The sequence below is a fragment of the Plecotus auritus genome, assembly GCF_963455305.1.
Source record: "Plecotus auritus genome assembly, chromosome: 13".
NCBI classification, from domain to species: Eukaryota; Metazoa; Chordata; class Mammalia; order Chiroptera; family Vespertilionidae; genus Plecotus; species Plecotus auritus.
Genome location: NC_137779.1, coordinates 28442109 through 28456161, shown reverse-complemented (window position 1 = coordinate 28456161; position 14053 = coordinate 28442109). Strand labels below are relative to the sequence as shown.

Below are 14053 nucleotides of genomic sequence, written 5' to 3'. Positions count from 1 at the left end.
AAACTCCAGTCCAGTATTCTTTCCCCTAGACCCGGCCACCACTAAAGAGCAAAAAAAAAGTAGAGAGAGAAAGCAGCGTGGCAAACATCGGTCAATGGCTAACGCAACACCCACTGCCAAGACCCTGCGCTTCCTCACGGGCATCGCTTACAGAGGCAGCCTCCTCCGTATGTATCCTCAGGTGGCCAGTGACACACTGACCAAGGAGGCAGGGCAGGATGCCGCTGGGCCTTTCCAGGAGCACGCTGCTGTCCTGAGACAGGAGGAGTTCACACCACCTGCCCCCTCCTTCCTGGGTACAGCCAGATCGGCCATCCTGCAATGATGCGGTGTCACCTCTGAGGACAAAGGGCAAAAAGAATTTCTTTTTTTCAGAATGGGAAAAATGACTGAACGTGACCCATTAAAGAGGGAAAAATGGATGCAAAAAAAGAGAAGAAAAAACAACAACCCTGCTACATTGATGGCCCTGAGTAGGCACAAGGGGAATATCATGCAAAAGTCAAGGACCTTGCCCCAATGAGAGAGCATGGACAGTTAGCGGGCCCACACGCTAAGGATGGTGAACTAGAAAGGTACTCGAAGCCTGCGTCTTGGAGGGCATCACTGAACAGCTGAACCAATACCAACCGCCGGACTGCGTCTGAGAAAAAGCAAATCCCAATTTGTTTAAGTCGCTGCCAGACTTTTTGGAGTCAAACGCATTCCTAACTAATAACAATCAGCATTTCCCAAACACTTGGAATGTAAGTTGACATTATTTGAAAAGAGATTTCCAGTTAAATATGGGTCAAATTTAAGTTAAGTAAAATTAAGTAGGAAAAGGATTTGGGGAAGATGGTGGAGGTGGCAATGTTTTTCCGTCTCTGAATCCCCATAAAACACAGAGCAGCCAGGTAGCAAAACCAAAAACTCATGTGTCAATTACAACAATACTGAGTGAGGAGACATCCCCAGGAATCCAAAATGCAGGCAGGTGAGGGCAAGCGACTCACAGCCAGAAGACCCGCACAGTATTAGCATTTGTACAGACGAAAAAGGAGCAATGAGGTGGCATGTGCGGAATGCAATAAAAGTTATGTGGCCCGGCCAGCGTGGCTCGTGGTTGAGCATCGACCTATGAACCTGAGATCACGGTTCGATTCCCGGTCAGGGCACATGCCTGGGTTGCGGGCTTGATCCTGTATGGGGCGTGCAGGAGGCAGCCAATCAGTAACCCTCTCTCTCCTCATTGATGTTTCTCTCTCTCTCCCTGTCCCTTCCTCTCTGAAATCAGTAAAAAAAAAAAAAAAATTAACAAAAAATGTTTTGTGAATGGGTTCTCTCTCTCTCTCTCAGCAAACTAGTACCAATTTCTTCTTCCTTCTTCACAAGTTCATGGATAGAAGATTCATTCTTACCCCACATCTTAGCAACCTCAGCATACTTTGTTTTGTTTTTTTTCCTTATTAAGTCAATAACTTTCACCTTTTCACTTAGAGGAAGCACTATGGCTTCTCTTTGGCATATCCAAATTGCCAGCATCACTTTGGGGCCATTATTAAGGAAAATAAGGGTAGCTTGAACACGAGCACTGTGATACAACAGTTGATCTGATAAGTGAGACGGCCACTAAGTGACTAACAGGGCGGGTAACATGTATCCGATGGATACTCGGGATAAAGGGATGATTCACTTTCTGGGCAGGACAGTGCGAGATTTCATCATGTTACTCAGAATGGTGTGCAATTTAAAACTTATAAATTGTTGATCTCTGAAATTTTCCATTTAATATTTTCGGATCTCAGTTGACCACAGATAACTGAAACTGCAAAAAGCAAAACCACAAATTAGGGGGACTACTTTATATTCTTTCTTTTTTTTTAAGAACATCTGATTTTATTTTTTTATTTTTTTATATTTTTATTGATTTTAGAGAGGAAGGGAGAGGGAGAGAGAGATAGAAACATCAGTGATGAGAGAGAATCATTGATCAGCTGCTTCCTGCACGCCCCCCATTGGGGGTTGAGCCCTGGGCATGTGCCCTTGACCGGAATCGAACCCGAGACCCTTCAGTCTGCAGGCCGATGCTCTATCCACTAAGCCAAACCAGCTACGGCTGTACTAATATATTACATTCTTTAGGACAGTCCTTAAAAGAAAAAAGAATATACAACTTCTAAGCCAACATGAATTAAAAAATAACAAAAACAAGTGATTTCTGATAATGGCAAACTAGGTAATTCAGATCAATTCTCCTGCTGAGAACAAGAAAAGCAGATCAAAAAGTTATTTGAGGGCATTAAAGAGCAGCCAAGGCAGTGAAGAAGGAGAGGGCCAGGGCCCGGAGGGAGAGCTGAGGTGAGCGACCCCTAACACCTGCAGCTGGGACGGGCTGCTGCCACATCGGGAGCATCGCTGGACACAAGGAGATGGGAACAGTGAGGCCCCCACAAGGTATTCCAAGACAAGGTTGCAGAGAGGACGAATCTGCTTGAGAGACCTTGAACCAAGAGGCCTCGGGAAATGCCCCAGACTGGGAAAGCCAGGCTCAGAAAAGCAGAACAGGAGAGCGGGAAGGACGCGAGAACCCGTAACATGTTTTTTAAAAAAACGCTGACATTCTCAACGGTTGCCAATTCCCCCTCTAAAAAACACCCTACACAGGCCCCTGCTCTCCATCCCCACTACTTGCTGCAGTGTCCCTACCTCTGGGGCGCCCCCTTGCCGCCCGTTCTGGACATTGCAGCTAAAACTATCACCCAAAACCCAAAGCAGTGAGCGGTGATTATACCAAGTGAAGCTACGGCGGAGGGACTTTCTCTTGACTAAAATTTCATTCCCACTGCCAGTGCCGACGTTCTCCGTAGAGCAAGTCAATTTCTTGCCAGTGCCCTTAAAAGGGCTCACTTCCTCTGGGCAAATACTTCTTTCCCTAGAGGCTATTAGCTGTGCTGGTTTACTTTCTGATTCCTTCATACCCTCATTCAGCCAAACTAACATGTGTTAAATTACCATTTTAGTATATGCCTGCTGGAGGCCGAGGGAGCGGCGAGGAAGGAATGTTACATGTGCCATAAGAGACGTCATGGGTGGGCTTACTACAAAAACAAAGCCCAGAATGAACACGGCTAATACTACCTGGCTTTAGAGGGAAACACTCTTCCAAAAGCTTTCCGAATCCACAAATACAAGAACTTCCTGGCCACACATCTGGAAGATGAAAAGAAAGCACATGCACATTTTAAAACTCCTTTTGGCCTATTTCATCCGTTTTCTGGAAAGGAGAGGGAAACTTTTAGGTCCCAAAGGGAGAGATGCTAGTGTGAGTCAAAAGGTGAATCATCGCTAATCTTGCATCACACAGAGCATAGGATGGGACAGATTTATAAAGCTAAAATCAAGCAAATTTTTTAAAAATACTTTCAATATAAAGTATTTTGTCAAGGAAGACTTCAGCCCAGCCGGTGTGACTTAGTGGTTGAGTGTCGACCTTTGAACCAGGAGGTCACGGTTTGATTTCCAGTGGAGCTCGATCCTCAGTGTGGGTTGTGCAGCAGGCAGCCGATCAATGACTCTCTTATCACTGATGCTTCTCTCTCCCTCCCTCTCCTTCCTCTTTGAAATAAATATATATATATATATACATATACATATATATATATATGTGTGTGTGTGTATATACATATATATATATATGGACTTTGGAGTTGAGGAAAAGAAAGTACATGATAATGCTTTTGTTTGTATTACTCCTCCTCCCTAAAACACCTGGCAAATGCCCACCTACCTATCAAGGCTCATCTTCAATGCCTGCTCCTATGTGAACCCTTCTTGGACCTTCCTCAACCCAAACAGGGTGAATGCTTTGTACGCTCGGCACTCTATTCCATTCTGGAACATTATGACACCAAATCACAGTCATGGATTTGCAGGGGGCCTCTCGTTCCCTCTGCCGTGAGCTCCTGAGAGCAGGGACGGCCTTACAGTATCCCCAGTACCTAGCGCACACACACAGAGTTGACTTGTCTCGGCCAGTTAACCTCCAGGTTGAGTTGGGAATGGTTTTCTTCCTCCTGCCCTTTATCTGGCGTATTCTTACATCATCCTTCAGGAGATGGCTTCAACTCCGCTTCCTGCAGGAAGTCACTGCTGACGACACTAGTATGGCTGACCCTGACACGTGAACCTGCCTCTGGCACCATATCCTCTCCTTTCACTGCACTTGCCACACTCCGTTGTTGTGACTTATTTAACAGTCTATCAAGCATCCCTGCTTTTAAGCTTTTGTGAGGTCAAGGGACCAGGAATGCCTTCTTCGCCTTGTATTGCTCAGCATCTAGCATAACACTGGCAAAGTGGGGGGCGTGCAGGAGGCACCTGGGCAATTTTACTGAATGCATACATGGATGGATGCCTTCGATGGTGCTAATCAAGAGTAATAGAAAAGAGTCATTTTTCTTGGACCACGTTTAGACTTTTTTTTTTTTATAGCTTACACATTGTGGGGTACTAACTGGAGAACGTGAATGAAAACACTCAATGACAGGTTTTATGTCTGCTGAGTCCTAAGTATTTTTCTTCTGAACATTCTGCCATGAAAAGCAGGCATGAAGGTGTCCAACTAAATGAGATAGGAGAATAAGAATCGTCCCTCAATTTCTTTTTTTACTAAAATTTATATTTACAGAGAGGAAGAGGGAGAGATGAAACATCAATGATGAGAATCATTGATCAGCTGCCTCCTGCATGGCCCCCACTGGGGACCGAGCCCACAACCCAAGGCATGTGCCCTTGATCGGAATCGAACCCAGGACCCTTCAGTCCCCAGGCCGACGCTCTATCCACTGAGCCAAACCAGCCAGGGCTCGTCCTGCTATCTTAACCAAGAAGGGAGAACAATGAAAAATTCACTGCAGGCAGGTGACCACTCGCATGCTCACCTGATGCGCAATTCTTTCAATCGACCCCTTTGGGTCCCAGCGTGACCCTGCACTGGATGGCTGGAACGAGGTATCGCACTCCGGATCCCAGGGAAGGCGGAAGACTTCTTGTTGGACAGTATCTTTGGAGAACAAAGTTTCTTAACTGCACCATCCCTAAAAGACCTTAAATTTGAGGAGTAAGGGGGAACAGAATCAAATTATCTCTGCAAATACCTTTACACATACAAGTGAAATTAAATAAACGCTTTAGACAGCTGGATAATAACGGTGCTTCAAGGACAACAAGCAGCCCAATCTCTGACAGAAATATCTGCAGGCTCTAGGCATAAACTGCAGGGCTACAGGGTCCCTTGGAGTCATGAGTCCTAACGTCTTAATGTCACTTTAAGAGTAATCATTTATAAATTAGAAACATTCTTTTATATAGAAAGCAACTAGGAATGATTTTCAGATAGTGTGACTTTTACAACAATATGAAACCACATACTTTTACTAAACACTAAATTTCTGACTTTTAATCCTGCTTTAGAAACATTAAGAGTTTACATTATTGGGATGAACTCATGATTTTTTTAAATGTTTTTAATATATATTTATTGATTGCAGAGAGGAAGGGAGAGAGAGATAGAAACATCAATGATGCGAGAGAATCATTGATCAGCTGCCTACTGCACGCCCCACACTGGGGATGGAGCCCACAATCCGGGCATGTGCCCTTGACTGGAATCGAACCCTGGACCCTTTAGTCCACAGGCCGATGCTCTATCCACAGAGCCAAACTGGCTAAGGCTCAACTCATGATTTTTAAGAAATGTGTGGCAGGTGCTCTCCCCTCCAGGGAGTATGGCCCTGTACCATTCCCTTCTCCCTTTTCTCCTCCCCCACTCCCCTGTCGCGTATCCCCTATCCCAGTGGTCGGCAAACTGCAGCTCGCGAGCCACATGCGGCTCTTTGGCCCCTTGAGTGTGGCTCTTCCACAAAATACCACGTGTGGGCCTGCACGTACAGTGCGATTGAAACTTTGTGGCCCATGCGCAGAAGTCGGTTTTCGGCTCTCAAAAGAAATTTCAGTTGTTGTACTGTTGATACTTGGCTCTGTTGACTAATGAGTTTGCCGACCACTGCCCTATCCTAAGGGACCCCTTGCAGCCAGGGGAGCGATGGGCAGCTGCAACTCGTCCAGGGCTAACTCCTTGAACCTATCCCCAAACAGCAGGCAGCTGCAGCTCATCGGGGCTAACTCCTTGAACCTGTCTCTGACTTCCCCGTGAGCTAAGGCAGCCCAACCTGGCTTTCCTGTCGCGTCTCCTATGCCCTTCCTTGTTGCACTGCGCCAAGTATGTTTTCGCTGCAGTCAATAAATTCTTGCTTGCTTTTCTAAAAATAGGGGACAGGGAGGAAGAAAGAAATGTACGGCAGAACTCTACCTGCAGGAAATACTTGGAAGCAATGATATTCCATTAACAATGAGCACACACAGAGCTTAAACACAGTTTATAAAGTACCATTCCCTACGAAAAGGAACCGGGGCTCCTTGGAGATACAATTTCAGGTCTGAAACAAGGGAAATACAAGATGAGCCTGGAATACCTTTTTAAGTCAGAAGACAAAGTGTTCAAACAATGACGGGGGCATGTTAACCATCCGTAGGCCACAAGCGTCTACAGACCCAAACGGTGGACCTTTTGTAATTAAATTCAAAATACTGTGGCAGTTAGCTGGTTAAAGACACAGGCACCAGCTTGAAAGAGCTCCCACTGGCCAAGTCTGGGACAATGTGAACGGTAACAGGTGAAAACACACTGAATGAGACAGAAATTCATAAAGCCATACTGATATCAATAAACGAATGAATAAATAAATATGTCAGAGAATGGAAAGGAGCCCGGCCAGGGTGACTCAGTGGGTGAGAGGTGACCTATGAACCAGGAGGTCATGGTTCGGGTTCGAGTCCCCATCAGGGCACATGCCCAGGTTTCGGGCTCGATCCCAGTGTGGGGTGTGCAGGAAGCAGCCGATCAATGATTCTCTTTCATTATTGATGTTTTTCTCTCTACCTCTCCCTTCCTCCTCTCTGAAATCAATAAAAATATATAAAAAAATAAAAATAAACTTAAGGGGAATTAGAAAAGCATCATTTACGAACCACCAGAGTAATAACTGACTCAGGTAAGAATCATGGATGGATACAAAAACACGTGGGTGCTAGTTTGGTAAGGAACAGGATGTTAAAGTAGTTTCGAAAAGTTATCTCCCCACTGCCCTGGCGGGGTGGCTCAGTTGGTTGTAGCAAGCAAACACACACACACACACACACACACACACACACACACACACACACACACGCCCCTTTCAACTGCTACGCATCCAATTCATCTAAGAAAATAATGGAAGGAGCCACCATTCCTGCTTTTTGGACGCTCTAACAGCTCTTCCAGACTCACCAACATACTTATTCATTCATTCGGGTCCCTTTATGCAAGAAAAATCCAGTCCCCTCTCAATGGCCAAAGCCTTTATAATCATCCAAGTTATAAAGCATCCAGGTGGCCCCTACAGAACTCCTTCCAGCGGCAGCGGCTGACCACCCGTGGGGGGACAGACTGCGTGCGGAGAGGGCCATCCCACAGCCTGCTTCGATGGCAGTTTGCTGCTTCCCAGCCCTCTCTCTGACCAGGATACAACTGAGACATCCATTGCAACCTCCCTCACCGCACGGGGCCTGCCAGAAACCAGAGTGACCTTCCCCAACCCCGCCACCCTGCTGCCAGGGCGGTCAGGCTGTTTCTCCAGGACTCCCCGCAGCGCTTCCCTGGGAGCGGGCGCCGGGAGGACATGGTCCAGGCTGTCTCATTCACCGGGGTGGCCCGAGCACCCAGGGCAGGGCCTGGCTCCATAAATGAATCAAAATCAAAACGTTAACGAGGGATACTTCCACACGCTCAAAATAGGTTCTGACGGTAGCGTAAGGTCTGAAACGTGCATTATACTCTACCGGGTGGATGAGAAACCCAAAAAATAACAAAAACAACAACAACAAAAATCCTTACCCAAACTTCCTATCTCACCACTCAGGAACTGAGGACAAAACTTTTTTTAAAAAAAATCATTTACTATTTTCACACACAAAATATTTACAGGCTTTTATCGGAGCCATCATTTCAGGTTGTTTTTTTTTTCCAAGTCACATCACTCACCTGGAGTCAACCTTCCTCTCCATTCTCCGCTTAATCTTTTTTTTTTTTAATGGCAATTCAACCAGTGGCTTGATAGACACTATTCTGAGTGAGCAGATTCTTCATAAATCAAAGCCTTTTTTCTTTTCTAACTACAAGAAAGAAAAAAAAAAAGAGGGGGTGTATTTTTTGAGAGAGGACGGAAAAGAGGAAGAAACATCCTTTGGCTGCCTTCCCTTCCCATAGACCCCCAGATCCCCCAACTGGGGCTTGAACCCCGCGACCCAGGTGTGTGCCCTGCCCGGGAGCTGAACCGGCAACCTTCCGGGGCACGGGACAGCCCGCCACCAGCGGAGCCACGCTGGCCAGGACATTAATCACCAGCTTTTCAATACAGCGACCCCAACAGGGGTGGCCATTTCCATGCAGAAACCAAGCGCCCAAGGCCACCAGCGAGGCGGTACCGCGGGGACGGGGACTCAGGTCCCTGCTCCGTGCAGGCCCCCAATCCGGTACACCTGCACCGAGGTTCGCGAGGGACCGGGACGGCCACCCAGCCGCTGAAGCGAAGCCCTCTCTGCCCTGGGAGGGGAGGCTTCATCCCAATGTCGGCCCCTTGGGGCTCAGAGGGGGGCCCTGTGGTGTGTTTACACCCGCCCCTCGCCGGCCACGCAGCAGGGATCTAGAGACACACCGACACCCAAGCCCCCGATCGGACCCGCGCACGCTGAAGAGCCCTGCCGGGACGCGGGTCCAGGCACACGGGGCGCGCGGGAGGATGCGGCGCCAGGTCCGGGCTACGCGACACTGACAAGCAGCAGCCGCCAAAACGACGCGAGCGCCGCGCTGGGCGAGGACAGGCTCGGGGAGCCGTCCTGCGCGCTCTTCCCACGCCTCCTCCACGCCCCTCCCGGCCCCGGAGGTAGGCAGCGTCACCTGCACTTCCAGACCCGGAGGACGAGGAGGAGGAAGCCGAGGCTGCCACAGGACTCACCCGGCCCAGTTCCCAGAGACGTGCATGCGCTGGCCGCTGGGAACGTCCCCGAGAGGCTGAGCCTCAAAAAACGTGGGGGACACTCGGACCCGGCCTCGGACCTGAGGAAGTCAAGCCCTCGAGAGCAGCGCCCCAGGCAAGCCAAGGCGGGAGCCGGCGGACGCCCACCAATTTCCGGCGCCCGTGCGGCCCACGCCGGCTCTACGCTTCCCGCGCCTCGGCGAGCGGATCTCGCGCCGGCCCCGCCCACGTCTCCAAGGCGACGCGGCGTGCGTGAGGGACGCGGCGCCTGGGACCCTGGAGTTCGCGCAGCCGCAGTGCGTCAGGTGACACGCCTCCCTCTGGCAGCCTCGCACGGTCCAGGCGCACTGGCTTGGACCAAGCGATTGTAGGTCTGTGCTAGGCGGGGGACGCGTTGTTCTGCAACCCCCTAATTAAAATGGTCCCAGGCTGATAGTTTCTCAGTCCTTCCCTGAAAATGTAGTTAACATGCACTAGTTAAATTTTTAAGTTTGGGGTCCACTCTTTTTTTTTTTTAATATATTTTTATTGATTTCAGAGAGGAAGGGAGAGGGAGAGAAACATCAGAGATGAGAGAGAATCATGGATCAGCTGACTCCTGCACGCCCCACACCAGGGATCAAGCCTGCAACCTGGACATATGCCCTTGACCGGAATTGAACCTGGGACCCTTCAGTCCGCAGGCGGATGCTCTATCCACTGAGCCAGACCAGCTAGGGCTGGGGTCCACTCTTGATCATCCTTTAAAAGTAGGAGTGGGTGAGGGTAGGTGAGATATTTTTACATGCTTTTCTCCTGTGCTTTGTAAAATATCGCTGGAAAGCACATGAGATGTCTGGTGGAAAGAGCAAAGGTAGCTAGTATCATACATTTAAATGCTTGAAAGGTTTTACACTAAAAACATGAGGAAAAAAAATTGTTGGGTGTCTCAGGATTAGAGTATCAGGTAATTTGCATTTTTGCCCTATTTTCTACATATTAATTTTTTAAAATATATTTTTATTGATATCAGAGAAGGGAGAGACAGAAACATCAATGAGGAGAAAGAATCATCCATCAGCTGCCTCTTGCACGCCCCCCCCCCCCCCCACAACTGGCGATCCAGGCAGCAACCCTGGCATGTGCCCTTGATCAGAATTGAACTCAGGACCCTTCAGTCCACAGGCTGACGCTCTATCCACTGAGCCAAACCAGCTAGGGCTGAGTAGAGCTTCTTGAAATTTTTTTCCCCCTTGATCCAGGTTGTGGTTGCATGAGTGAGTTTGCCTTGTGAAAATGTATTGAATGAGCCCTTAGAATTTGCATACTTTTCTGTATGTATATACTTCAATAAATACATATATTTTTTATAAAATGCTACAATGAAACAAGTTTTTGCAAGCACAGGTACATGTAGTTTACAGATGCCCCCCTTTAGTAAATTATTGCCTTTATTTCTAGGTAATAATTGTCTTCTTTCACAAGCACAAATTGAGACTCAGAGAGAGGTAAGTTGAGACCAAGGTTCCACAAGACATTCAAGAGCCCCTAGTGGAAGAGTACATCCTAACTAGGATAAGCCAGAGGGCCCAGGAAATTAGCTCCAGGCCAAGCCAATATCACGATAATAAATTGCCTTGAGATTTAACGTGTGACTTGCAGCAGTTTTAAGATAGGCTCACACCTTCTTCTAACACTCCTCCCATATAAAGGTGGAGTCTAGGTCCCCTCCCCTTGACCATGGGCCAGTCCTGGTGACTCCTAGCTGAAGAACACAATGTGACACAGCAGACACTGAGTGATCTTGAGGCTAGGTTCGAAAAGAAAATCCCAGCAACTGTCTTGACGCTTTTGTTCTCTCTGTATACTTGCCCTCGGAATCCAGCCACCATCTTGCCACAGAGAAAGGCCATGTGTCAGTGTTTCAGCCAATTCCGATGGTCCCAGCTGACAGCCACCATCAACCATCAAACACGTGAGCCACTAGGTCAGTGGTCCGCTAACCGCGGCTCGCGAGCCACATGCGGTTCTTTGGCCCCTTGAGTGTGGCTCTTCCACAAAATACCACGGCCTGGGCGAGTCTATTTTGAAGAAGTGGCGTTAGAAGAAGTTTAAGTTTAAAAAATTTGGCTCTCAAAAGAAATTTCAATTTTTGTACTGTTGATATTTCGCTCTGTTAACTAATGAGTTTGCCGACCACTGACCTAGCCCCCAGCCTTCCACCACCACAGCCGATTCTCAATGGAGCAGAGACCAGCTGTCCCAGTTAAAACCGCCCAAATTGCAAATTGGAGTGCAAAATACATGTGGAGTAAAGCCACTGATTTGGGGTAGTTCATTACACAGCAATAGATGACAGGAGCAGTGTTTTTAATATGTCTAATTCCCACTACAAGCTTAAAAAAGGAGATACTATTTGGCCAGTGTCGCTCAGTGGCTGGGCATTGACCCAAGAGGGAGAGAGGGAGGGGAAGAGAGAAAAACATCTATGTGAGACACATTGATTGGTTCCCTGGCACATGCACCGCAACAGGGGTGGGGATCTAACCTGCAACCCAGGTACCTGCCCTTGACCCCTTGACTGGAACGGAACCCGAGACCCTTGGTTCACTGCCAATGCTCTAACCAATGTACAACACCCACCAGGACAGTGGGACACAGCTTGGTTTTTATTTTTTTATTTTTATTTTTTTTAATATATTTTATTGCTTTTCTACAGAGAGGAAGAGAGAGGGATAGAGAGTTAGAAACATCGATGAGAGAGAAACATCGATCAGCTGCCTCCTGCACACCTCCTACTGGGGATGTGCCCGCAACCAAGGTACATGCCCTTGACCGGAATCGAACCTGGGACCCTTCAGTCCGCAGGCGGACGCTCTATCCACTGAGCCAAACCAGTTAGGGCAGACACAGCTTGGTTTTTAAAATAATAATTAAAACGACCATTGTTTCAGCACTGAGTTAAAAAAAAACAACAAAACAGCAGCTTTACGGAAGTTGTATGAGGCCTTTTGCTCACCTTATCCTATTTAATCTTGACAACAGCGATGTGAGTGAGTTATCACCATCCCAATTTTACAGATGAGAAAACCAAGGCTAAGAATAAATAAATGTCCTAATTCTCCACAGCCTATAGGGTGTGGTAGAGCTGGGAGGCAAATTCGGCCCATTTGCAAATGCTTCCCTCTGCCTTTTGCTTGCAGAGAAAATATAATTTGTAAGAAACACATTGTTATTTCGTATTACAGAGGAAAAGAAAACGTTTACATCACAATTTTCTCTGTTGCCAAGATTCATAAGAAGAAAACTTAGGGATCAGTGTCCAGTCCCTTGATTTCACAAGAAAGTTAAGCTCCAAGAAAGTAGGTCCCTTAAAAAAACAAAAAAACAGAAAACATCCACACCCATGTGTCATTTCACACAAACCCTGGGCGGTCCGACGGACAGAACCGGGAGCCGGCGATCACCCTGCCGAGCAGGCTCCCAGGCGATCAAACCTTTTCTGACCGCTCCTCCCCGCACAACCGTTCCTCCCAAGGCTCACACGGTAGGGAAAGGATATTTGCATTTCTGTGTCCCCTTCAGAGTGTCCGCACTCGGTACTAAGCGCCTGACGTTCATTTTCGCCCGAACACACTCGCACTTCCCCTTCCTGGGCAGACTTCAGGTTATGGGCGGGAAAAAACATTTCAATGAATTTGTTAGTCGCCTTTAGCTCAATCAAAAGCAGGCGCGGCACGCTTGCCTAGTAATACAAGTAATCTCGTTTATTCCTCCGAAATTTTTATAGAGAAACCATTTTAAAAAGAGCGGAACTCAGAGAAGGCAGCTTCGCCCCAGATCACAGCACAAGAAAGAGCTGGGGTTCGAGCCCACACCCCGAAGGCTCAAAACCCCCAGGCTCGCCTGACTCGGAATCCCACCGCCTAAGCCCCACGGCTCTCCACGGGCCACAACAGTGCAAACGCAGCGACCCAGGCCGCGGGCCCCGGCCCACTGCCCCGCTGCCACCGCCCCCCGAGGAGAGCGACCCAGCGGGGGTCGCGGGCTCCCAACACCGCCCGTCCCGCTCCTCCCCGCCCCGAAGCGCGCGTGGGAACCCGGCGTTCTCCCAGGGGCTGCCCACGACGGCCGCCTGCGCGCACCGGGGAGGGTTGAGGTCCCCTCCGGCCCGGCCTCCTCGCCCCCGTCGCCACCTCCACCCCCCGTCTCCATCTCCTCGCTCCGAGCGCTCGCGGGAGCCGGCGCCCAGGCAGCGCGCCCCGACGGTGCCCTTTTCGGCCCGGCACTGCCGCGGCCACCTCACATCCGGGCTCGCGGCGGCGGAGGCGGCGCTGGCGCTCGGGTGCGTGGAGGGAGTTATTAAGAGGGAGGGGGCCGGGGAGGAGGGCGGAGGGCTGGGCCGCGGTTACGGCGGCTGAAGGGAGACAGCCCGGACGGGTGGGGGGGCGAGAGCGAAGGCCGCGTTGAGAAGCACTGGGACCCGCGCGGGCGGCGGAGAGGGGAGCCGCGGCCGAGGAGAAGGGCCTCCGGGCGGCGGAGGCACCGAGTAAGAGCCGGGCGGCGGGGGGTACGGGCGCCGCGCCCCGGGGCCCGCAGAGAAGGGGCGCGGGCGCGCTGCTCCCGGGGTCGCGTGCGTTAGCGCGAACGCCGGGGCGCGCGCGGGGGGCGGGCGGGGACTCGGAGCCAGCGGGGCGGCCCGCGGGCGGGCTCGTGGGGCCCGAGCCGCCGGGCCGGACGGCGGCGGGCCTGTGCCGGCTCCAGCTCGGAGCGCCGGGGCTGGGGGTTCGGTCTCCCCATTCCCTCCAGCCCGCCTCCTCTCGTGAGTACAGTCCCCGCCCTTCCTCCGAAGGAGGCCGCTGGCCGGGGCCTGCGCGAGAGGCCGGGGGTTGGGGTCGCGGCCGGGGGAAGCCGAGTTTCGGAGCCGAAGCCGGCGCTCGCCTGACATGGCCACAGGT

The 14053-nt window shown here is 50.0% G+C and overlaps 2 protein-coding genes across 3 annotated transcripts in view; one reads left to right on the top strand and one right to left on the bottom strand.

Moving 5' to 3' along the window:
* SFI1 (SFI1 centrin binding protein) overlaps positions 1-8227 on the bottom strand; it is a gene marked incomplete at its 5' end in the record, with an annotated part of 45140 nt that extends 36913 nt beyond the window's left edge. The window contains 5 exon segments of the mRNA XM_080650827.1: positions 3121-3192; positions 4923-5087; positions 8123-8169; positions 8172-8201; positions 8204-8227. Coding sequence (XP_080506953.1) covers positions 3121-3192; positions 4923-5087; positions 8123-8169; positions 8172-8201; positions 8204-8227 — 338 coding nt within the window.
* A 5281-nt stretch (positions 8228-13508) lies between these two features.
* EIF4ENIF1 (eukaryotic translation initiation factor 4E nuclear import factor 1) overlaps positions 13509-14053 on the top strand; it is a 34157-nt gene continuing 33612 nt past the window's right edge. The window contains exon 1 of one of the 2 annotated variants that reach the window (XM_080650803.1): positions 13509-13644. The gene's annotated coding sequence lies outside the window, so the exon portion shown is untranslated. Of the gene's footprint in view, positions 13645-13775; positions 13918-14053 lie in introns of those variants that run through there. The other variant, XM_080650802.1, reaches the window with a different exon arrangement.